General features: G+C 38.9%; 1 protein-coding gene across 5 annotated transcripts in view; it reads right to left on the reverse strand.

Annotated features, from left to right (window-relative positions):
* GFRA1 (GDNF family receptor alpha 1) overlaps nucleotides 1–26750 on the reverse strand; it is a 278423-nt gene that overhangs the window by 78031 nt on the left and 173642 nt on the right. For 4 of the 5 annotated variants that reach the window (XM_089509992.1, XM_089509994.1, XM_089509989.1 and 1 more), the window contains exon 5: nucleotides 24569–24908. In XM_089509992.1, coding sequence (XP_089366118.1) covers nucleotides 24569–24908 — 340 coding nt within the window. The remainder of the gene's footprint in view (nucleotides 1–24568; nucleotides 24909–26750) is intronic. The other variant, XM_089509991.1, reaches the window with a different exon arrangement.

Below are 26750 nucleotides of genomic sequence, written 5' to 3' on the forward strand. Positions count from 1 at the left end.
AGAACTGTTTCAGAACAGTTCTCAAAAATTGCAGTCCTCTGGGGATGGATTGGGAAGGGAAGGGAACGAGTGAGGGACTTGTGTGGGCAGTGAAATGCACCCCCCCACTCATTCTGTTCCCTTCCTGGCCCCCTTTGGACCATTCTCCGACCATGCCAGGAGCCTGTGCAATAAACTCCATTGTCTGAATGGGGTGCTTTGCCAGCTACAAATGGGAGAGAGAAAGATGTTCACCCACTCCAGCAGCAGCAGATAGTGCAGCCACTTCTCTAGTCCCATGGTGGTGTATTGTACTCTGGTCCATGGTGGTGTATAGTACTCTCTCCTCTGATCATACCAAATCTCTTGTGGGTTCAGTGAATCAACTGCTTGGGTACTGATAGTGCCAAAGTAGGATAGTGGTGAGTGGGGGCAAGTCCTTGGATAATCCCAGACTCCCATCTTGAACAGAATAAGCAGCCATGTTTAAATAAGATGACCTTCTTTCAAGAAGAGTGGAAGAAAAATAGTCTCACAGGACAGATAGAGCAAAAGATAAGATATTTTATTTATTTTAGAGGGAGAAAAAAACTGAATGAATGAGTAATAAATGAGAGAGGGGGCAAGAAAACTTATCGAGAGTAGAGGAAGGAACAAGATTGAACAGTTCATGGGCTGTTCACACAATGATTGTGGCTGCAAACTTTGTGCTGCATATCAGAGTGAATGGGAATAGCAACCCACTTAAAAATGTTGAAAAAATAATGATTTTGAAACTTTAATCCTTTATTTTTGTGCTTTCAACACAGGATCAAAGCTAGATATGGAAAAAGTATGGTCCATGGTATGTGTGTGTGTGCGCACGCATGCACATGGCTGCAAGTTGCCTGTCAATTTATGGCAATTCCATTATATTCATAGGGCTTTCATGGGGCAAGGAATACTCACAGGTGGTTTGCCTTTGCTTTCCTCCAAAAGGCAGCTTATAGCACCTGTATTCCTTGGTGGTTCCCCCCCCCCCACATCCACATAGGTCACATGCCAATCCAGACCTCTTTTTTGTGTTCCCTGAAGCATCCTAGCAAAAAATTGAAAGAAAAAAAAAACCAAATCAGCAGCAAATGCTGAAATACACAGATAGTCTAAATACACTGATAGTGTAACTGACTATCACAGCCAATTGTGTTAATTCAAACAGAAAGGCTTGTATTTGTAAGCAAATCTTGATTTGCAACACAGAGCAATTGACAAAGGTAGTCAATAACATTAATTCAAATAGGAAGTCTTATTTGCAGTGGAAAGCTGGGCTTTGCAAGCATTTCAAAGGTTGGCACACAGTTACTGCTGTTGCTTCCCAAGCTGACTTAATATTAACACTTATTCTGTGGTGAACTAAAATAACTCTGTAGCCAAATCATCTTATATAATAAATAGTTTTTAATTCTAATGAAATGAAATTAATACAATCATGGTTAGCACATTAAAATAAATTAAACTTTTTAGATGGCAAGTAATTTTTTAAATTTTTGAACATTGAAGGGGAGATTTTAATTCTTAATACTTAGAAATACACTAAAATAAATATATTTCATATATTTATATTCATATATTTTATATATTTAACATAAAACATATTTTATTCATTTGTACATTGTTATACAATTTTTATTAATTTTAACTATTCTGCCAAATGTCTTCTAAGCTCCACCCACATCTCCATAGGCATGGTGTTTTGGGCATGTAGCTCTTGAGCAGCTGGTGAACTGGAAACATGGCTCCAGGCCCCACAAAAGTTGCTAGGGTTGGTCATGCAGAAGGTGTGAACACTTGCTGAAATCCCCTCTGAATGACCATTACAGCTACAGTTAAAGCACTCTCAAACCGGATTATTTCTGCAGTGTGTTTTGGACCATCATTAAGAGAAGTGATGTAATTCAAATGTTTTATAAGAATGCATCTGTAGGGTTTACAGTCTGCGACTGAATAAAAAATAATCTATATGAACAAAAAACCATCTCTTAATGGAGACAGTCAGTCAATGTAGTGCAAAACTTTCATTATTTCTTTTAGTTTAAATCCACTGTGAATCAAAGATTAGCCTTACAATGCAGACTAAGGGGCTGTACAGACTGCCCCTACGAGGTAGACTGCACCTTTCCCTTTTAGTGCTAGATTGGGGCTGCGACAACCACACACCACGGCCCAATTTCGCCTTTCTGTGGCGCAAAAAGGATCTGCAGAAAGTGGCTCCTTTCTGTACCACACAAAGGGTGCTGTAGCTGCTGCGGCTTTTCAGCACTCCTTTGGCACTGCATCATCAGCCTGCGGGTGGAGTCAGGGTATGCATCATATGGACGCCACACCATGATTCCACCCCCAGGGCAGCCTTAATGGCCAGTCTGTACAGCCCCACAGTGACCATCCACATCAAAATTTGGAAGAGTAAGCTGCCTAAAAGAAAAAAGAAATACACAGAAATATGGTAACATTTAAAATGAGTATTAAGATAAGTAAGATATTTAAGTTTCTCAATTATGCAAGCAAAAGTCTCATTCATCTGCTGAAAAGCGTTAACGTCATACTCTATTTTTAGTTTAACTACTTAGATTTTCACTGAGCTGTTATGATATATAAACTGCCAAAAGAAATATTCTTGTACTATGTTCTAATGCACAGTGATATAAATAACCTTTAGAAAACCCAGCACAGTGTAATGGAGGAATTAGCTGACATTCTCTCCTTAACACTGCCTGCAGATGGGCAATGCAATAAACAAGAAGCCAAATCTACTTTGGTGTCAATTTATGGATGCTAGCAAAGGCAGTGGGAATAATTTGATGGGACACATTTATTCATATTAACTTTAAGAAATGGAGAACTAGGTTCCAACTGGGGACATTTTCAGCCCCCAGAAAGTTGATACTGAATGTGTGGGATGCTTATAGACAACAGTGACTATATAATACTCACAAAAACAAATAAATACCAAATAGTTAATTTATGAATTATTTTGGGTCCTAGCAAATGCATGTCAACTACTATGTTGTTGATCGATTTGCTGCTGAGTACAGTGTAAGGTTATCACTCATTACCATTCCCCATTTGAATACTGAGCACACATACATTCGAAGCAACAACGGTAGTAAGAAATGGTGCCATTAGTTATGGTAGCAGGTGTTCTAATAGAATGGGGGCTAGGCCATAAAAAGTATATGACATTTTAATTAGTTCTCCTTTTCTCTTAGTGTACATTCTTCAACTAGCATTCTTTACTTTCTGTGTGTTTGGGCATGGACAATTATGAGTTCGGACAGCAGGATTCCTCAATTTCAGTAGTCATGGACAGAGGGAGATATGATACTGATACTGGATAAGCTAATCAAGGAGAAGAGTGGATAATCTTATGAAATTTGAGAGATTTCTGAATATTATGAAGGATCTGGAATGGTTGGCACTTCTGTCAGAACTCTGGTCTTGCTATGGAATGCTGAGGTGGAAAGGGCTATTGACACAAAAGCCCCCTGATGTCGATCTCAGTCAGCTCACAGATTTATCAGAAGATTGGTGACAAACAGGATGGCTCGATCGTTTAAGTCTCATAACAATGATGACAGGACACAAATATGAGCAGATTATTTTATTATTATGTCTAACTTCTGGTGGGAACCATTACTCACACACTTCCACTGTAATCTTAGGCATTTTTCTAGCAGTGTTATTTCAAGTGGTGAAGGGTCTGTTTATTTGGGACCCACAAAAGAATGTGTTGGGCCCCTCAAGGAGCTGCTGTGAAATGTGTGCTAGGCATTTTGAGGATTAACTTGCTCATATTCATTCTGACCTGGATAGCACCATCGGCATAGTTCCAGGGGATGTGTTTAGACCACAGCTCATCAAATTTGGTGCAGTCAGTTACAGTTATCGTAGTCTGAAAATGCAGACAAGTACTTGGAGAGGTCCAACCAATCACCTCTATTCTTGATCCTTGCCTATCTTGGTATCTCACAGCAAGCTGAAAGGGAATGATCAAGAAAACCCAGGAGCTTATTAATAGGAGATGTCCCAGCAGCCTTCAGAAATACATTTATGGAAGCTCTGGTTGAGAAAACCTCACCAAATGTAGAAAACAACAGTGGTCACCTAAATAGCCAGTGGCTATCCAATTTCCGGTTCTTTGGATAAAACAGATTATTCAGAACAATTTCAGACAGGTATTTACCTCAGGCACTGAAACTGCCTTTGTTGGATAATATACGATCTATACTGAGGAAGAAATGGGCAAGTGTGTCCCTGTTGATTTTCTTTCACCTCATAACATCTTGAGTACCAATAATCATGCTGTCTTGCTAGAGCACTTTGTAGGATGGACAAGAGGTAGTTTTAATCATACTTCATGATTTTGGAAGGCAGTACTGGGAGACTCGTGCTTAGTCTCATAGCATTTGAATTATGGGGTCTCCAGGGATCTGTCTTGTTTTACCAACTTTATACTATCTGTATACAGATATTGGGTTAATTCATCGGGGGATTTGTAGCGAGGTATCATCATTGTGCTGATGATGCTTAGCAGAATCTCTCCACGTCATCTCAGTGAGATACAGCTTTGTTGGTGGTATCTAGACTTTGAAATGTTAGAGATGAGGGTCAATAAAGTAAAAATAAATACTGACAAGATGAAGACACTGTGGGTAGGGAGTTTCTTTGTCTGGGACATTGATGTTCCACTTGTTGTGGGTGGAGTTACAGTCCTTCTAAAGGAGCAGCTGAACAGCTTGGTGATATTACTTGATTCAACATTGGCACTATAATCAAGTGGCCTCAGTGGCTCAGAGCACCTTTAATAGCTGCAGTGTTTCTTTGATAGGGATGTCCTTCAGCTAGTATGGGATTCAGCAGCTAGAATTTTAACCAACTCATTTCAATGGAGCCATGGTACACTAATTCTCAGGGAATTACATTGGTTCCCTATTTACCAAGGAACTAAATTTGATAAGCAAGTACTGCTTGTCATCTTCAGAGCTCTAACAGGTTTGGGAACCAACTTTCTAAAGCAACACTTCCTGCCCTATCCTCCTCCCCATGTTTTAATATTTTCAGAGGAAGCCCGTTTCTGAGCATCATCAATGAGAGAAATAAACAAAGCGTTTACAAAGAAGTCCTTCTCTGAGAAAGCATTCTATCTTTGGAATGTCCTTTCAAAGGAAAAAAATATTGGCAGCAACCTTCTTTTGTGTTTGTGTGTTGCTTGCCTTCAAATTACTTCTGATTTATGGTGACCCTAAGGCAAACCTATTACAGGGTTTGCTTGGCAAGTTTCTTCAGAGAGGGTTTACCTTTGCCATCCTCTGAGGCTGAAAGACTGTGGCTTGTCCAAGGTAACCAAGTAGAGTCGAAGGCTTTCACGGCTGGAATCCATAGTTTTTTGGGCTATGTGGCTGTGTTCTGGAAGAATTTATTCCTGATGTTTCGCCTGTATTTGTGGCTGGCATCTTCAGACACAGGTGAAACATCAGGAATAAATTCTTCCAGAACATAGCCACATAACCTGAAAAAAACACAACACCCCCCCCCCCTCATGTAACCAAGTGGGTTTTCATAGCCAAGTGGGGAATGCCAAATTAATATATTCATTGGTGCCAAAGAAGTCTGAATTTTAATTTTGAATTTTGTAATTCCATATTCTTCAGTAAAAAAAGGAAAATGGGTAACTATGGGATAGGTGTAGAAGGTAGTAGGAGTACAGTGGACCCTTGTTATACACTGCCATTTGGTTCCAAGATCCCGTGTGGATAACAAAATCCATGTATGCTCAAGTCCCATTAATATAATGATATAGCAAAATGGTGTCTCTTATAAAAAATGGAAAACCAAGGTTCGATATTTGAAATTTATACTTGCTTTTAACATTTCAAACCGTGCATGCTTGAATCCGTGTATAAAAAATCTGTGTATAAGAAGGGCCAACTGTATGTATCTTTATGGAATAATACCTGTATTAGGTATTTTAGCTGTCAACTCAAACTTGTTATATTCTACAGATATTCAGAATGGTGGTTGAAGAGGGAGGGAGGGAGGGAGGGTTTAGCCACAAGAGCCAGGATTCTTGGCCTCTTAGGTGAGTTCACAATGGAAGAGCTCTCCAGGGAGAGCTGGAGGCATGACAGCAATAGCAATATCATCTTTTTACCATTTAGCAGTGAACTAGCACTACCTAAGCAGTTTACAATGTGTAAGCCAATTGCCCCCAACAATGTGGATGCTCATTTTACTAACCTACAAAAGGATGGAAGGCTGAGTGGACCTTGGAGCCCTGACCAGGATCAAACTCACAACCTTGCAGCTGCAGTACTGACATTTAAACACTGCACTACCAGGGCCTCTCTGGCAAATACTAGGTGGGTGAAACTAGTTGAAGGTGGGGAGGGAATGTGGATTGGGAATTGTTTGGATTTGGCAGGGGGAAGGGAATAGTTCTCATACTGAAGTCGTCATGTTTTATTATTTGCTATTCTCTTTTCTTATTTACAGTTGACAATCTGCTTCTTCTATATCTCTTTCCACACTACTGATAGTTGTTTTAGAAACTCTGAATACTGTATACTATCTCGTAATGTGAATGAGTTAGGATCTCCAGCAAAAAGATATACAATTTTGAATTTTAAATTTACTGGTGTTTTTGCTGGTTGAACAGTTTTTATGCCTCTTAATCTCTATGTTTTTTTAAAAAAAATTAATACACTTCTATGTGACTTCTTGGGAAGGAATTACAAAATTTAAAAATGTTTTAAATAAATAAAAACATATATATGTGGCAAATATTAAAAGAATCATTCCAGTATAGGGAGCTGAAAAATCACAATACAAAAACAGTCAAGAAATTGAAGTGAAGGAATTTCAGTTATTGGTTAAAATAAAACAATAGTCTCCAGTGTTCATGGATACACAGAAAAACCTGAAAAAGTGATAATATGTTTAAAGTGCTAAGAAACTAAGACAGGAAATTATCCCTGGATGTATTGTATTTTCAAATCTTATTACTTCAGAACTTATCTCATGCTCTAGGGAAGTTGTCTCAAGGTTAAGACTGTCTGAGGCTAATGATCAACAGGGCCCTGGAGTCATTTTATTCAACAACTTACAAGGCATTGCTAAGATGAGTCTGATAAGCTTTCCAGCATACAATGAATTGCTACCAAATGCTGAAAAGCAACACAGATCAAATCAAAGAACTGAAGCTTCATGGACCTTGTGACATCCCAGAAGTGTACCATGTCTGTCAGACAGAACTTGGTATCTAATTTCATGAAAAAGTGCATACAGGTTATGCATAGAAAGGACAAAGAAATCAGTGTGAGCCTTGCAGGTAAATAACTTCTCCAGGTCACTCCCTGTGGTAAAAACCAGCATGTTTGAATAAATAGGGATTTATTCTGAAAGGATCTGCTTTCAGAAGATTTTTGATTTAGCATTACTCTCCTAACTAATCTAACCAACCACACTAAAATGTAATTAAACTATCTTTTACTATGTGGGCTCTTTAAAGATTTTTTGCCGTGTGTTGTCTGTGATAGGTAAAGAGATCATACCATCATGGATGTCAACCTGCATTGTCTACTGAAGCTTTCAGGTCCAGTCCATGAAATATCTAGTTTGATAAAAGAACAGCTGGCAGGTATTGGAAAAGCCATCAGCTGGAAACCTGGGAGAGCCTCTACCTGCCAAAGTAGACATTACCAGGCTAGAAGTACAAATAAGACACTTGCTAAGTTGCACAGAATTTAGATACAAGAATGAGTTGAATATCATTACTAAGAGCTCAAGCAGAGCAGCAGCTTGGAGTGGCTTCTCACTTCTCCTTTTCGGGCTGCTTCTGCCTTCTGTCTTATCCAGCAGCATGTGGCGATCTTTTCTGCCTGTGTTTTGAGCCTATGTTAACCCATAATTCACAGTTTACCACGAGAGCTTAGAAAAGTTATTGTTTGGACAATAATCCCCAGAATCTCCGGGTCAGCATGCCCAGATTCTGAGAGATTTAATCCAAACAGTAATGTTTCCAAGCTTAGTTCACCATATGTCTTTAGTTTACAAGTGATAGACTCTTCATGGAGTCAGAGAATCACACTGGATGCTCCTTGCAGAGAACCATGCAGGATGTTCCTAGCACAGAGGGCTTGTCTAGTTTAGTATTGTCTAAAATGACTGAAAATGACCCTCAGATAGGCATGATGCCAGGAATTGAACTTGAGAATGTTTACATGGAAAGCATGTTTACCATGCCAGACCTTTTGAAGCAGTGACTATATGGTAAACAGGAATACCATTTCCTCTCTTCTATATCTGTATAGAAATTTTAACGAGATAAAGCCAGACATCCTTGCTCAATACCATGGACTATTCTCAGGTCACTGTCTCAGAACAGTCCAGGTCATTATGTGCTTGCAGTAAATTCTGAAATCCACTCAGCCCTGTATTAAAATGATAATGATCAAAGTCCTGTTCATCTGCTCACTTACTCCACAATGAAGGGGGAAAAGAATCTAATTAAACAGAGCCTCTTTATCTTGCTTTCAGCTTGATTCTGTCGCCTTGGTTTAATCCTTTGATCGTGCCAACAAATTAGAGTTTGAAATTAGCTAAACTGTTGATCTCAAGATAAACCCCAGATACTGACCACTGGTATGAAGGATACAGTTCCTTGGACTGCAGTGGTTCTTAAAAATGTTAACTCCAATAGATAGTAATAGCAGTAATTTTAAGCAAATATTTTCCCTTCAATGTATTTCAATAATCACTGGACTAATTGCCACTACCCACATAGTGGGGTTGAGATGGCATAACGGAGTTCAAAATAGCAAAGCCAGAAATGATGCTATATTTACCCCCCCCCCCCCCAAAAAAAAAGAGAGGCCTTAATTAACATGGTCTAATATTAATTTGAACTGAACTGGGATTTTAAACTAATGTACTTGCTTTTAGTGAGCTACATTCATTCATTTTGGATAATTTTCTGCATTATTAAGCTAAAGGCTGCTATGAAATTTTCAGAACTGCTTAACAAAAGGCCTATTGTCAGATTCCTAAAGCCTGAAGCTGAGCAATGTGAAGAACTATTAAAAGGAAAAGATGTGCCACTTGTGGTGATTATACTTTTTGTTGGCCTTCTCACTTGCCATTTCCCTCCCTTTTGAAAGGGTTCCATCACAGCACCTTGCCAGGCTTTTCATCTCCTTGACCTTCCCCAAAAGAAGATTAGCAAACTCAAGAAACTGCACAAACTGTAAAGAAGGAAGTGTGAAATGTTTTATATTTAGATTCTGAAGTATTACTCTTTTTTTCCTTTTTAAACACTGATCCATTAAGAATTCTTATTGCTTGTGTTATTGTCAACAACAAAAATAAGGACCTAGATATCTAGTTCATTTTAAAGGCTAGCACTGGTAACAAAAACAAAATTCTTTTTCTTAAAACACATGCTTTGTGAAGGTGACTATTAATGGCACACGTTGAAAGTGTAAAAATTATCAGTTTGTATTCGTTAGGTCAATTAAAATATTTTATTTGAGCTAACCATTCATCTATTAGCACCCTATTTACAAATGTGTACTACTTTATAGTTGGTGTGTATCCACATAATGTTGTCTTATTCTACTGGTGTTATGATGCTTTTATTCTAAAATTGGGACTTAAAGTGCATTACAATTTGAAAAACAATACTGCTAAAACATAAAAAGTGAGAATTAAAACAGGATTAAACTGCTGACAATATTAAAATGATTTAAAACTACACACAAAAAAGACAAAACACTATTAAAAAATAAAAAAGCAGTTGCAACTGTTCATTCTAAAACAGTACAGTACCCTTAGACCAGAATAAAAAAGTCTTTGCCTATTAACAGAGGGACAGCAGAGAGGAGGATATTCTGGCCTCTCTGGGACGGTAGTTACAGAGTGTATGGGGCAGCCACCGAAAAGACCCTGTATCACGTCCCCACCAAGAATGCCCAGTGGTGGGACTGAGATAAGGACATTTCCTGATTATCTCAGGGATCAGACATGTTCATATATGGAAATATGGTTTGCCAGGTAACCTGAACCTGAGCTATATATGGCTTTATAGGTCATAACCAGCACTTTGAATTGTGCCTAGAAACAAACTGGAGCTGTTGTAACAGGAGAGGGCAGTACCACGGCCCTTGTACCCTGACCCAGTTATCATTCTGACCATACTCTTTGTACTAGCTGAAGTTTCAGAACATAGAGTGGTGTATTTTTTACTGTTTTATTATGTACTGTATATACTCATGTATAAGTCTAGAAATTTTATTCAAAGAATTGACACCAAAAACCTGAGTGAAGTTATCCACTGCTCAATGCAAGTGCCATACTCTGACTCTTACCAAAAACGGTACCATCCAATGTAGAGGTTCTGGGTTCTAGTGAATGTAAACCTGACCAGGTAACAATCTGTTCATTACAACAGAACTGCATCAGAACAGTGTTTGACAACTGAACTTTACTCCACACCAACATCACCCCATACAACACAGAAAACAAGGTCCAGAATGGTTTTGTGCTGTTGGAACCATCATGAAGTATATCAAGAAGCAATGAGGAAGAACACAAAACTTGCATCCACTTTCATGCCACAAAAAGAAACTAACATTCAGGAACGATTGAACTAGCAGTGACTTTAACACTGGCAACTCACATACCACCACAACTGAGAATAATAGGATAGCTTAAGAGTGAAGGACATATTTTCAAAGAAAAAAAATATCTGGTAAAGGGGCTCTCACTGCTATCCCAAAGCATCTGACACTTGGGAAAGTTATATGAGTTTGACCCGAGAAAGTAATACTCTCATACTTCACTGTGTCTAGATATAGGGCTGGCCACACAGAACACACACTTCATAAGGGAAGGGTGGTAGCCTAGTGGTGAAGCACATTCTTCTCATGCAGATAGCTCCAGATTCACCCCCAAAAGTACTGTGGCTTGTGAATAATGAAAAAACTGAGCTAGACAGACTAGAGATCTGATTCAGTTTCCTATATTTGCACCCCAGTTTAGAAAGTTTCATAGGATGATGGTACAGGTATTTGTTCATCCAGAAAGGTATCTGAATTCAGAGAAGCAATCAACTACAAAGGTTGCACAGCTTATAGCTATGTAACAGTATTCATTTGCCTCTAAATTAGAGCTTTTGAACACAACCATAAGATCTCTTACCTGAGAAAGAGTCACTGAATATTATCAGAGTTGCACAAAAGCATGCCTGGCTGACTGCCCACTACAATAATTCTGAGGCATCAAAAAATGAACTTAAATTCGGCACCAACTAAAAAGTGTCCATACTACCAATTCTCATTTAAAAGTATAATGTGGATTTTTTTTTTTCATTTTCAGTGGTTAGGCTCCAGTGCTTGTTCAGTAACTTAATAAAAGAAGGAGTCACTATTTAGTCTTATGAGCCACACATTAAAAAACCCTGAGAACAGAACAAATCTCTGAGATCAAGTGTAGGTACATGAAAGAGAATGTTCTACAGGAAAGCCTCTTGGCCTGACCCTGCATTCTTTGTGCACTGTAAATGCTCCAGTAACTTGAAAATGTGAGGATCTGAAAAATAGGTAATGAAAGAGTTTCACACATGAAAGCTCACATTTTCAATAAGGAACCTGCAGTACACATTTGTAGATTTATTCATAAAGGGTTGCATAAAATGAAATAGGCTCAGTACTGAATAAATAATGTATGTTTTTAAAATGTTTCAAAATATACATGAACATTATAGTTGGCATAAATTGTATCATGCTTCAGTAATCTCTTCTTTGATATACACTATTAATCATTTATAGAGCCCTTATAATATTCCAAGTGATTTGATATTGCTTGTCCTTGCATGTTACGTGGTAGGTCACAATAATTTTTATTCTGATTATGGAATTTAGTGTCAGATTGATTGAATCACTTGTTTGAGCTCAGACTTGAACCCAGGTTCAAATCAGCATTCAATCCAATGAGTCATACCATTTCTAATGGAGCAGTTTTGTTTGTGTCAGCTTATGCATAGTGCAGTTATACTTTATGTACAAACAGCAGGACAGAAACACACAAATGTGTTCTGATCCAGAAAATGAACTCTACAAACACACCAGTGCTTTCCTGTTATTCTTTTTGGGAAAAATTTCAGAGGTCAATGGAAATCATGTGGTCCTTCATTTAGCCACCTTGGATCCCATTTTGGGAGAAAGGCAGGATATAAGTACAACAAATATATGAATGTAAATAATACTGTGTTGGCTAGGGTTTCTGGGAGTTTTACTCCTACAACATCAGGGCCATTGTATGATTAACCTCTTCATCCTGGGGGGAAGTGCAGTGCTATTCAACATCTTCATCAATGACTTGGATAAAGGAATCTTATCACATTTGCAGATGACATCACATTAGAGGAGTAGCTAATACCCCAAAGATCAGGATCAAAATTCAAAATGACCATAATAGATTAGAAAGCTAGAATAAAACTAGCAAAATGAATTTCAGCAGGGAGAAATGTAGAATATTACACCCAGGCAGTAAAAATGAAATGCACAGTAACAGGATGGTTGATACCTGGCTTGGCAACAGTACATGTGAAAGGGATCCAAGAGTCATATTAGACCACAACTTGAACATGAATCAACACTGTGGTGCAGCAGCTAAAAAACGCAATGTGATTCAATAAAAGTATAATATCTAGATCGGGGGAAGTAATAGTACCACTCTATTCTCCTTCGGTTAGGCCTCACCTAGAATACTGTGTCCAGTTCAGAGCACCACAGTTTTAAAAAGAGACTGACAAGCTGGAGTGTGTCAAGAGGATGGTGACCAAAATGGTAAAAGATCTGGAAACCATGACCTATGAGGAGTGACTTAGGGAGCTGGGTATGTTTAGCCTGGAGAAGAGCAGGTTGAGAGGTGATCGGATAACCCTAAATATTTGAAAGGATGTCATAGAATCATAGAATCGTAAAGTTGGAAGAGACCACAAGGGCCATCCAGTCCAACCCCCTGCCATGCAGGAAATCGAAGTCAAAGCATCCCCAACAGATGACCATCTAGCCTCTGTTTAAAGACCTCTAAGGAAGGAGACTCCACCATTCTCCGAGGAAGTGTGTTCCACTGTCGAACAGCCCTTACTGTCAGGAAGTTCCTCCTAATGTTGAGGTGGAATCTCTTTTCCTGTAGCTTGCATCCATTGCTCTGGGTCCTAGTCTCTGGAGCAGCAGAAAACAAGCTTGCTCCCTCATTAATATGACATCCCTTCAAATATTTAAACAGGGCTATCATATCACCTCTTAACCTTCTCTTCTCCAGGCCAAACATCCCCAGCTCCCTCAGTCGTTCCTCATTGGGCATGGCTTCCAGGCCCTTCACCATTTTAGTTGCCCTCCTTTGGACACGCTCCAGTTTCTCAATGTCCTTTTTTAATTGTGGTGCCCAGAACTGGACACAGTATTCCAGGTGGGGCCTGACCAAGGCAGAATATAGTGGCACTATTACTTCCCTTGATCTAGACACTATAGTTCTATTGATGCAGCCTAAAATCACATTGTCATATTAAGGATGAAACATATTTGTTTTCTGCACAGAATACAACTAGGAGCAATGGATTGAAACTACAGAAAAAGATATTCCACCTTAGCGTTAGGAAGAAGTTCTTGATGGTAAAAGCTGTTCAATAGTGGAATAGGCTGCCTCAGAGAGTGGTGGAGTCTTCTTCTTTGGAGGTTTTTAAACAGAGGCTGGACGGCCATCTGTTGTGGTTGCTTTGATTCTGTATTCCTGCATGGCAGGATGTTGGACTGGATGGCCCTTGTGGTCTCTTCCAACTCTATGATTCTGTGATTCCCAGCTGGAAAATTTAGTTCTCTAACTCTTAGGAAACCCAGTTGAGACAAAATACTGTAAAAGCAAGAGTTTTTCACAGTTTTCACCAATAGTCTTTCACTGCAAGGTGTTCTAGAAAATTATTCTGTGCAGAAATACATGTGGGTGTTTTTGGGTGGAAGTCATGTTTTACCCTGCACAGGCACACTTTTAATGTTAAAATACCACAATTTGTGTGAAAATCATACATTTTCTTATACAAATACTCATATTTCTGTATTTTTTAAAAATAGAAACTATATCACATAATCTGAAAAGTGTGGATTTCAGAATGACTCAGTTCACTTATAGGTTTGACAGGCCGAAATGTATTCTTTATATTGAAATTCATAAGGATTCTTCTACACTTTTATCTGAAAACTTCACAGTATCTACATGGCTTTTGAATGGAAGCCCCTGTTTTCCATTAGTTATCTAATTGAGACATGTATACTTCTCAACTATGTGACTGGCATACATTTGTCTCTTGGTAGCTAATGCATTTTCAAAATATGAAGGAATGTTACTACTTTACACGCACATGTATATGGGAGAAAGCTGTTTACTATTTACTTTGGAAATAGTTCTCCTTTGTGTTTTTTTTTTGGGGGGGGGGGGGTTGTGGCAGATTTTCAAACTTGCTTTGCACCTGTCTACACTGTATCTGAGGGAGACCCATGCCAATGAAATCTAGAGAAGATTTGCATAATCATTGAAATAGCTGTATAAAATACACTGCATTTTTAAAAAGTGCTATTTAATTTCTTTACTCTTAAAGTTGCTTCATTATATTAAGGAGGGGGGTAGTGTTTTGGAGGGAATCAGCATATGTGATATATAAAGTATCCTTAATGATGGTACCTGCAGAGACTCATCTTCAAGAACTACAGTTTATTTATTTAAGTACAAAAACACATCTGGATTCTGAAACTAGCCAAGAGGGATAAAAATCCTTTTTGGCTATTCCTAACTGAACAGCAGCCAAGCTGTTTCCTTTGACCGTTATGTGTATAGCAGCTGTAGTGAACAAGATACGAATATGCTTTAATTACATTTTATTTTTTAAGAGACATTGCGTTGTTTTCTGCCACTCTATTCCATATGCACCCAGATCTTTATTACATTCTGTGAATGGATGAATACTGAATTCCTAGCATTGTCTTTTCTCTCCCCCCCCCCCCCATATAATTAGGTATACAATCGATCTGTAATTCTCTTTAACTGCATTAATGATTTATGACTGTATAGAAGGTATGACAAATAGAAGAAACTGCATAATTATGCAACAGAATTTTTTTTCTGAATCCAGACTCAAGCCTTCAGACACTGATGGCTGTGTTTGGAACATGACCTCCATCTTTATCAAAAGATAAAAACATAAGTTCAGATATTGTGCAAGGACTGTCCAATGGAATCAGTGAAACTAACCCATGTAATTCCATGCAATAATCCATTCCTAGAAACCCTTAGGCTAAGTTTAAGAGTAGTCTGTCAGGAAACCACAAATATGTTTGACATGAGGGAATCTTAAGAACAGAAAATTAAGGAACTATGCAATTTAAGCAACTGTGTGGGTTCATCAAGAGGGTAAGGAGACTAGGGCATTAGAGCAGACATCCCCACTACAGTGAGCTTCAAAACAAACTTCACTTAATCTTTCAACTGTTTAAAGAAAACAGTGTAGCTTTTGAATTAAAAATAAAGTTGCAAAGCTAGGCAGCCAAGAGAGCTGTGGGAGCTGTGTTGTTTTTTGCATTGAAAACAATAATACAGGATGAATATTCCTTATCTGAAATGTTTGGAACCAGAAGTGCCTTAGATTTCAGATTTTTAAAAAACTTTGGAATATGTGTCTAAACATAAAATTCATTTATGCTTCATATATACCTTTATACATAGCCTGAAGGTAATTTTATACATTATTTTTTAATAATTTTGTGTATGAAACAAAGTGTACACTGAACCATCAGAAAATAGATGTGTTCACTATCTCAGTCACCTGGGAGAAATGTTTTGCTTTTTGGAATATTTCAGAATTCTGAATAAGGGAGACTCAACCTGTAAAAACAACACTGAATTCCTAACTTATTCTATTTTTTAAAAGAAAAATAAGTATCTGATTATGTTGTGTCAAATAATGCAATTTAATCATATTAATAATTTATGAAAGTGTAGAGGATGGTGATCACACCACCATGAACACTACGTCTTAAATTTACTAAACGCTTTGCAGATATGAAATGCCAAATCCTTACCCTCAATGTAACAGACATGATACAAAGGTGGGTAGATGGTAGGGAAGAAACTGGAATATATTACTGTCTTGCTGCTCTGGGTAGAAAGTGTGTGTGTGTGTGTGTGAGAGAGAGAGAGAGAGAGAGAGAGAGAGAGAGAGAGAGAGAGAGAGAGAGAGAGCACTTATTGCAATGAACACAAGTTTGATCCTTTAAGGCTGTAGTGGATAACATGAAAGGCTGACACTGAAAGGTGAAAACAAAACTTTCTGGACTATGGTAGAGGTGCCATCCTTATGACACTTTATTTAACAGGGGCCAATTTCTCCCGTGATGAACCAGTATGAAGATCACCTTGGGAGTAAAAGAGAATATTAAAGTATAAGATTTTATCATTGGGGCTTTTTGAGAGAGGAGTTTGATGTGGCGTAATGTAGTGGTTTGAGTGCTGGACTATGACTCTATGGTCTCCAACTAGCGTTCAATTTCCAGCTTGGCCATGAAATCCACTGGATAATGTTCAGCAAGTCACATGCTCTCAGCTGCAGGGAAAGGCAATGGCAAACCTCCTCTGAACAAATCTTGCCAACAAAATCCCATGATAGATTCACCTTAGGGCTGCCGTAAGTCAGAAATGACTTAAAGGCACAACACACACACACACACACACACACACACACACACATGCTGACTACATAATGTCTTGCTTGCCTGGTATAGAGACAGCTGACATCATGTAAGCAAGAATATTCCAGCTAAACATGAGGAAGAACTTCCTAATGGTAAGTGTCAGTGGCATAAAGTATTTTGGAAGGTAGTGGACTCTCCTTCTTTTGAGATATTGAAACAAACCCACCTTTCAGGGATGCTTAAACTGTTGATTCCTGGAATGTCAAGGACTGAATCAGATGGCTTTTAGGATCCCTTCAACTGTATGGCAACAAACTTACAAAATTTCTAAATACAATAAATGAACAAATAATCATAGAGGCAATGAGAGAAGCAATTTCTAAATAGAAAGTGGCAACTGTAATATTAAGCATCCCTCACTATTAACTATGCTGGGTAGGAAGTTGATGGGAGCTGATATAAGTTACAGTCTGACAGCATACATAGGGCCACAAATTGCCCACCCTTTCCTAGGTTGTATCCAAGGTCTCCTACAAGATCTGCGTTTCTTAGAGTCCTTAGAATTGATGTATTTAGCTAAGTGACTGTTCTGGATATGTACCAGATAGAGCTCAACATCAGTATGGTTACAAAAGGTGACATATTTTGCATTTGTCTCTTTATTCCATCCTATACTTGAACTTGGATTTACCCCACTGGCACTATACCAAACAGACACCAAGTTTAAAATAATGTGTCATAGAACAATTACAAAGAAATGCCATCTCACAGTAAGATTTTCCTGGAAAGTAAATCGTAGTGTATGGTAACCAGGAAGAAAAATACTGCTCTAATCTGAAAATAATTCAGATCCTATTTACATTACATGTATTCCATTATAGTTCTTCAGATCCTCAATGAATAATATTTGTTGTTACTTTAGAAGTGAAGAAAAACAATAAAAAGTGAAACGTCCTGTTTACCCTTTTATGGTTTTACACTGTGTTTGTGATACTCAGGGTATTTCTTTTATAATTTCACATTTTAAAGGAATGTTCTAATGGATATCTAGCCAAGGTAAAAGTGTCAATGGATGGCTACTGGGGAATAAGCTAGTAGACAATTTGAATATCAGCATTTGAAAGTTCATTTACTCATAACAGACAAGGGAAACTCATAGAACAAGCACAAGAACTCTAAGACCTCAGAAATGGGCTTTTATATATCTCTGGTGTAATCTTTATTTATTGTTTTAATATGCATGGTATGTAACTAGATAATGATCTTTTGAAAAGACCGAGAATCATAGTAGTTACCAAACTTGCTTTTAAGTGCTGTTCAGCTGATTTATTTTCTTCCATTTGAAAACAAAATTAAACAAAACTCTCAGTGTCCAGAAGAAGTGTCTAGAGGCCATTGCATATAATTATTTTCATTTAGTCCCTGCGTTTAGCTCCATAGACACAACATTTTCAGATCACACCACTGGGATACTAGGAGCATCTTTTCATCCTTTTTGGAGATGCGAAAAACAACAATATGGTTATTTGATATAGCCTGATATAGTTATTACATCAGGGCTGCAGTACACAGTATGAAGGGAATTTCAGCCACCATCAGTTCAGCTCAGCTCCATCAGGTTTCTCCCTCCACCCCTGGCAGGACCCTTTTCATTGGGCCATAGTGGATGGAGAGGAAAGAAAAAGTAGGGTCACTCCTCTTCTCCCCCTGAACTATTTTTCATTCCAGTCAGTCATAATAGCTTTTAAATAACTAGTGTCTGAGTTTGTTTTCCCTTGCTTTCTCCCTCCTTTTCCCATGTTGTGTCTTTGAAATTTTAAACCACTCTGAAAGGGTTTTTTTGTTTTGTTTTTTTCCTGAAGATGGTCTAAAAATTCTTCAAATAAGTAAAGTATTTGTTATGAGAATCAGCTATAAAAATGATTGCTAAACTTTAGTCCTCCGGATGTTTTAGACTTCAGCTCCCAGAATTCTTGACTGCTGGCCAAGTCAGCTAGGGCTTCAGGGAGTTGAAGTCCAAAACACCTGGAGGACCAAACTTTGGGAATTACTGAGCAACAAGGAAATACTAAAGAGGGGAAGTCAAGACATCTTAAGAATACACACCTGCCATTTTAAGAATTTCCTTGTCTATTTCAAATGACTAGGATCTCCATACCATGAGTTCTGTCTGGCCAATCCTAAACAACTGCCCCAAAACACACCTTCTTTCTAGGCAGATATGTGGAACATAAAATCTAATTCTGCCATTGTTCTTTATTTGTGTTTAAGTTCACCAAATTTATTTTCATGCATATTCCACTGAAATGAAGAGCATCTATACAAGGGCCATGCTTACTGGATTTTCCACCATGACTTTATTTTCTAGTTGCCAATGTTCTGAATCCTATGAGTTACACACATGTGGTTTGATATAGGATCCCAACATTAGTGAAAAGGTATTAGTGGCATGTAACTGAAACTACAATTGCACTAAGCCTTGAGACAAGTACAGAAATTGCCTCCAATGATGCTACTCCCCTCTGCTACAACACAACTGTGCTATGCAGTTATGGCTGTCAACATTTAAAATGAAGACCCTCCTCATCAGGGTCTGCGGAAATATCCAACTATTTTTACAGCTACTTGTGAGATGCATCTAGTATCTAGTTTGACTTAGAAGGCAGACAGGAAAGGTGGGCAACATCACTAGTGGAGTATTGCTGGATTGAATTACAAGGTCATGCAAGATGTTCATTTCCTGAAACAAAGAACAAGATTGCACCTTATCTTAAAAAACTGTCTTCTACAGTCGTACTTCAACACTCACACCACTCCAGCTCTCTCCACCTATTTGCCCTATTTAAAATTTTGTCTCCTTAAGAATTAATATGCCCCAAAGACTATGAGGCAATAATTAAATCTTGATCTGAGATGGCTCATTCACACATACAACCTGTTTCTTAATGCTACACCAATTAAATGATGAACATGCAAGTGTGAAGCAGCTCTCAGCCAATTATGCCAAACTAGCCAGGCTACTTGGGATACAGCCTGCTGAAGAGAAACTTAAATGGAAAGAAAACTGCAGTTAGAAATCTGCAAAGAAATCCATTTTCATACTCCCGTCGCTTTCAAAAATAGTAATAACATTTTTTGACCAAGAAGCAGGGTTGTGCAATGATGGAGAACGAAAGGCGTAAAGTCAGGGAAGATGAGTGAAAAGTGAGAAAATGAAATAGCATTAAGAAACTTGGATGCTGAAATGAATGAAGACAGCACAAGAAGTAATGATGGCACTTAAAGGAAATACTTTGTGCTGCAGATTCAAAACACGAGGACAGTCTTTATTAACCATTTCATTTCTTATTTTTTCCACAAACTCAGAACATACTGGAATTATAGTAGATACTGAAGCAAAAATGTCTCTGTTCAGGGAGGAACACAGGAAACAGCATCAGGAGGTTCTTTATCCAGGATTGTGAAAATCAGCAGAACACAGAGTAATACAAACTTGTAAATGATATATATGGCAAGGGAATGCTAGTTAGTGACTAAATCACTAGCTGCAGCTGGTGACTAAGGACAGTATGGATTTTGGAAGTAGTTGTTAGGGGAGAGTGTCACAAGAGGCCATTCATAAAAGTTGTGCTTCAAGCATAAAATAGGCTATGCTCAACAAAAATAAATTTCATGGAGAACTGGTCCTTAGTGCCTACAATATGCTGATTCCATGGTTGATTTCATCTCCTCAACACTATACAGTGAATCCTTCATTCCAAAACCACGGTATAGACAGCAAAGATTTCCCAAGTCACCTGCTGGGAATATTTTCTTTGTACATGGATAATGAGAAGCTGAATCAGAGCCACTAATATTCAGAAACCCCTATAAGAAGGGTGAGTCAGATTCAAGCTTTATCTGGCCTTTTTTATATATTACTATTAGCTCCATGGCCCAGCTATGTTTGAAATGTACAAAGTAAGAAGAGAGTTTGAGAAATTATAATTATATTTTAATTTGATTTAAATTGAGTTAATTTAATTTATATCCTTCCTCCTTCCCAACATGAGACCCATGATGGTTCACTCAATAGATTAAAACAGGTAGAAAACAATGATGATTTTTAAAAAGATCCCATGAAGATTTTAACACTTAGGCAGGCTCATATAGGGAGATAGATAGAGTCTTTGAGATGTAGTTTGGACCTAAGATGTACAGGGTCATTTATAGGCCATAACTAGCAATTTGAACTGTGCCTAGAAACAGAATAGTAAAATTGCTGCAACAGGGGAGTTATATATTCCCAGCCTCAAAGAGCAGTCTGACTACACCATTTTGAACCTGCTGAAGTTTCTGAACAGTTTTTCAGAAACTGGTCAGAAAGACCTGATGATCAAAGCCAAGCATGGCAATGGAAAGCTACCACCCTGGATATTTTCTTGTCACCACAGTCAGCAATGTGTTGAACAGTCATGACCTGATGAATTCCAACTTGTGTGTTTCCAATTGCTGGAGAGAAGCCACTCTGCAGTCTCTGTCTCTGAGCTTGTTTAAGAATGGTGCCATTTTCTCCCAAAGAAGTTTCTTGTAGGCCCCCACATAAGCCAAGCAGTTTGAGATCTTGGAGATGAGAGCAGCCGAAGAGTAGAATTTGCTCCCAATAGCATTCATTTTCTTGCCCTCTTTGTCCACAAGTGTAGAATGCAATTGGCATAAAACTCTCAACTGGACAGCATTGACAATGATGGAATTAGGTTTGGATTGTGCCCTAGAGGAGGAATGGCTGAATCCTTTACCTGCTGAGTCTGTAACTTGCTGGAAGTGGATGGAATGGACAACGGTGTTGACCAAGACTTCCAAATGACTTGAGTGAGGTACAAAAGCATCCATAAAGCCACAGAAATAGTTGCTTTTGACTCAATTCACTAGAAAATTGAATCCTCAGTCAGACTGAAAACTTATTGTGTAGAGACCTGGCCATGTGGAAAATCTGATTGGAAAGCACTTTGATATCATCAGTTTGGGTGTCCATGGTGCCTAATTCAATCGTAGGAGAATTTCCAGCTGGCATAACCACAAAAGCAGAATTGAATCAAGACCCAGAAGTCCCAAACATCATAGAAAGACGGATGGTCTGGCTAGCATAGGTAAAAGTGGAGGTTCTTTGTACCAGATGTAGCATCCTGGGCTTGAGATGGCCGGGACACCGCCTGGTTTTGAGACGCAGTACTTTTAGAAGGATTCTGGTCAACCAATGCTTGATCTTGTGGAATGGAGGCCAGGACAGCAAAGTACATGTGGTCTGGATGGTGTCTTGTGTCTTGAAGGTTGTGTTGAGGAAGCCTCATTCCTATAATAGCGAGTATAATGCCCAGAACAACTGTCGCCGGTGAAAGAACTGACCTCAGAATAGCAGGATTTCCATGAAGGGCTCTGTATCTATAGTAGCCATGGCATCATCGACAATGGATGGTCTGCAGATGGGCAGTCTACTTTGGTAATACCAATAGGAAGAAGCTGAAGCACTGGAATAAAAGCACTAGAATGATACTGGTGTTGGTGTTGACAGGTTTCTCTTGAACTGAGACTAGAAATGGAGAAGGAGAAACTGTAATTCTAACAACAGAAGATGCCTGTATTTCTGCCTCCAAAACATGGTCCTCTGACCTTCTGTCTTGGATGGAGATGGACTCTGTCACCACAGTACACTGTTTTGGAGAAGCCAGCAAAGGAGATAACAACGCATCATGAAAAATTATTTCCAAGGCAACTCCCTGAAGAGGTGTAGATGGCTCAACTTACAGCTGGCCAAATGTGAAGAAGAAGGCTGAAGTGAAGAGTGTTCTTTCAATCTCTTCTTCTTCTTATGTTTTAGGCCAGTCTGCATTTCAGTCTTGAGAGATATGCCAGGAGTTGATGGACAATGAGGCGACTTGTCTCCAGTACCATCTCTGGCCTTCTTAGCAGGCATACAGATAGTTTCCATCAATGTACTTGTAGCCTTTTGTTTAGAAGAACTGACATGATCAGGACAGAGGCCGCCTTCTCCATACTCAACATCGACTTCTTCAAAGCTGAGGATCGACATCATAGGTCTGCTTTGCCTCTCCAAGCCAAATGTTGCTAACACTGTGAGGCAGATGCAGTGGGAGATGAAAAGGAACTGGCATTTTTCATGGGAACCCCTTATATAGGGCTGCCAGAGGTGGGCAGATCTACCGCCCAAACTCTTCAGAATGCTTTATAATGCTCCAAAAGAGTCACTGTGTAAGTGAAGGATAACCCATTTGTTTGAGTCACAGAGACCACAAAGAAGAACTGCAGCACAAAGAGATGTGCACCATTCAAAAGATAATGACATTATGTACTCATATAGTCACTTCTTGTCAGAATTCATACATTTCTCAAGCATCCATCACATGTTGAACTCCCTACTTATGTGGTAACTATATCCACTTTGCATAACGTAGCCAGAGACTGCAACAGGCAGAGAGAAACAGGGACCAGGGTGTGTGGATTCAGGTCTGCTTCTCAATATATTGGCCTACATTTGTGTCAAAATATTACAGATTAACCATTGGCCTTGTGGATTCTTACTACAGTTGAGGTACAGATCATTGAGATTTTTAAGGACTATTCACACATCAGGGTAATTGGCACAGGATCTTGGACACTATGGAGGGGTAAGTGCCGGTGTATCCTGTGTATATAAAAGGTAAACTGAGTGATAAAAGATAATTCTGGCAAAGGAACCCTAAAGGTCAAAGATTTTTCATATGTTTATACACATTACAAGTGAGCAAATATGTGGGAGGCATGGACCAATTTCCTTCCAAAACCTCTCCATGGGCTGCACAAACAGACCTCACAAATCCAAATATAGTTGGCCCTCTGTATCCACAGATTCTACAACCTTGGAGTCAACCATCCAACTCTTGAAAATATTATATACTATGCTACTGTATATAATGGGGCTTCAGAATTCACAGATTTTAGTATCCCCAGGAGTTCCTAGAACCAAACCCCAGCAGTCATGTAGGGCCCACTGTTCATCTGTTTTCTGCTGTAGTATCTTTCAAAATGGGAGCTAGAAGTGATGTTCTGTCACTGCCTGTTGCCGTTTTGGTAGGGACAGCAGATGTTTTGGAGGAAGGGGGGTTCTGGGTTTGTGAAGGGATATTTTGCATGATTAGGGAAATCCTCTGCAGAGTTTTCAGTCAAACATTGTCCTAAAGTCACTTTTTAAATGTTTTGGAAGGGGTTATGGAATTGGTGTGGGGCTTTGTGTGCCCAGCAGGCTGCACTCTGCCCACCATGACGTACCGAATCTCTTTCAAAGGCAATACTGCCAAGATACTTAAACTATACCCAGCTAATGCTTAACAAGTCATTTAAACCATATCTTTCTTTTCTTTTTCAGTCAGCTAAATACTATCCTCGGCACATGTGACAGGAGCAAATTGGCATCCAAACCATACAAGCCAATGGTTCAGAAAACTATTAGCAATTGTACTATCTACCAACAGGGCAAATTATTCATTCATCTTGTCAGCTTTTGAGATACATAATTGTGTGATTCATATTTATCTAGCAAAAAAAAAAAATTACCTCAGGAAACCTGTCTGGAAACATTTCTTGTTTACCATATACACAGATAGAGACTGTAATGATATACAGGCTTAACTAGATGTTTTTATTATTCTGTTTAAGATGTCAGGTTTTCTTCCCTGCCTGTCCTGTTTCCTGCTACTTCCCAGCCCTGGCACATTCAGCAGCTCCAAAGATTCCTTCCACTACCTCATTAATCACCCCACTGCCATGCGCTATCTTACCTGCAGATGTAATTCGTCTTGCAAGTATCTTGTAAATTCAGGCAGTTTGGCTTCTCCTTGTCCTCATATGAACACGCAGGAACTATAGTCTGCCGCCTCCTCTCTGTGCATGCAACATCTCGGCAGGAGCAGAAGAGCATCCCATAACTGTGCTTTGGGGGAACTTTGTCGAAAAATTGCCTCAGGGCCTTATGACACTTCCGCTTATTACAGATATCAATAGACACACTGGTGGTACAGGGAGTTATGTAAGCTGACCGGAATTTCTTGCAAGTATCATTTAGGTTACAGGCTTTTGCTGCATCCAAACAATTGTTCCCTTTGGAAATGGCAGGCTCTGCTGTAAGAAAAAGAAAAGAAACAGAAACAGAATTATTATTGCTAAGTTCACATTCATATTATCAAAACGTATTTATCACTGAGTAAACTCTTAGCACCAGAGCTGACTATAACAACATAAATAGGTAGCAGTTTGTGTGAGTATCTTGCAGCTTCACAGCTGTGGATGACTATGTCACAAAGGATATGTTCACAGATAGGCCAAAGGTACACAATATCTATGCAGCAGGATACAAAAGTGATATATGTATTTACATGCAATAATTTAAGCTGCACCAATGGAAAGCAGAGTTTCATATATGATTGCATTTGTACAATCCACTTTTTCCAAGTTCTGGCCAATATGAATGTACTTTAGGCATTACTGACTTTTGTCAGCTGTACTTCCACTATGGAACTTTTGAGAAATGTAGCAGTTTCCAAATGACAACAAAAAAGCTGCACTTGGATGCGACAATCTACAGGACTTCAATATTGTGAAAGTTATAATTATATATTAAACCCCTAGTTTATTTTGTCTACAAAACACTATGCAGAAATGTATACCAAATTCAAGTATAATTTCCATGTAATTTGCAGGGCATATAATTATGCAATATAGGCATAGTAGACACTAATTACTATGTGATTACAGAGTAATTACATGCCTATTTGTTTCTGGAAAGCAAATGTTATGCAGAAAGCCTGAAACCAGACTTCCTTCAACAAGCACCTATCAGAAAGAGATAGGATACGTTTTGACCTGTCACATTTTTTAAAAAATAAATAAATCTTGATACCTACTAAAACTACTAGAGACCTAAGGCCCACTTCTGTGGATTGTGATTAAGGATGAGTTAGAGAGGTGAAGCTTCAAGTGATCTTGGCTCTTTGCCACCTTCACAGATTCTCCTTAGCAAAAGTGACACTAAAGCCTTTGAGAAGACAAAGCCAAGCTGTTAGTTGATACCAGTCTTGTGTTGCATAAAAAGTGTCTTATGTTGCATGAAAGCTGGGGGGGAAAACCCAGGTCCAAACCCAGTTTTTGCTTTGTTTTCCTTTATTCTTTTGCTTATATCTTTCTCAAGCACTTGGTAAACTCATAGAATTATAGAGTTGGTAGAGACCTCAAGGAACATTAAGTCCAACCCCCTGCCACGAAGGAACACCCAATCAAAGTACTCCCGACAAATGTCCATCCAGCCTCTATTTAAAAACCTCCAAAGAAGGAGGCTCCACTACACTCTGAGGCAGTGTATCCCACCATTGAACAGTTCTTTGTGGAAATTATCACACTGCCAATTTCCAGCCGGGAGAGAGGTGGGTTGTAAGCGTAACAGAAGGATCTTATTGAACAGCCTGTGGCCGGAGAGTAGGCAGCCCATATCTAATTTGGGCTTCTCACACAGCTTTTCAAAAAAGGGAAAATCCCATTCTTGAAAACCTGTGGGAGATGTCCAGATTGGATACAGGCTGCCTAATACTCAGCCACTGGGCTATCTGATAAGATTCATGTGTTACGATTACAACCTGCGTCTATCCCAGCAGGAACCGGTGGTGCAATAGTCTCCACTGTCAATCCCTAATGTTGAGGTGGAATCTCTTTTCCTGTAGTTTGAATCCACTGCTCCGGGTATTATTCTCTGGAGCTACAGAAAAACTTGCTCCCTTCTCAATATGACATCCTTTCAGATATTTAAATAGAGCTATCATATCACCTCTTACTTCTCTATTCTCCAAGCTAAACTTTTTTTTTTACACTGTAACATCTGCAGTCTTTCAGTGGCCTTACTGGCTGGGAGATTTTCTGTGTCATCATGCCCTCAAAGTGACTTTTCCAAACTCTATACTGAGGGAATTCTGA

Source organism: Sceloporus occidentalis, unplaced genomic scaffold (genome assembly GCF_023333645.1).
Source record: "Sceloporus occidentalis isolate IW3139 unplaced genomic scaffold, rSceOcc1.0.p SCAF_2, whole genome shotgun sequence".
In the NCBI taxonomy this organism is placed as follows: Eukaryota; Metazoa; Chordata; class Lepidosauria; order Squamata; family Phrynosomatidae; genus Sceloporus; species Sceloporus occidentalis.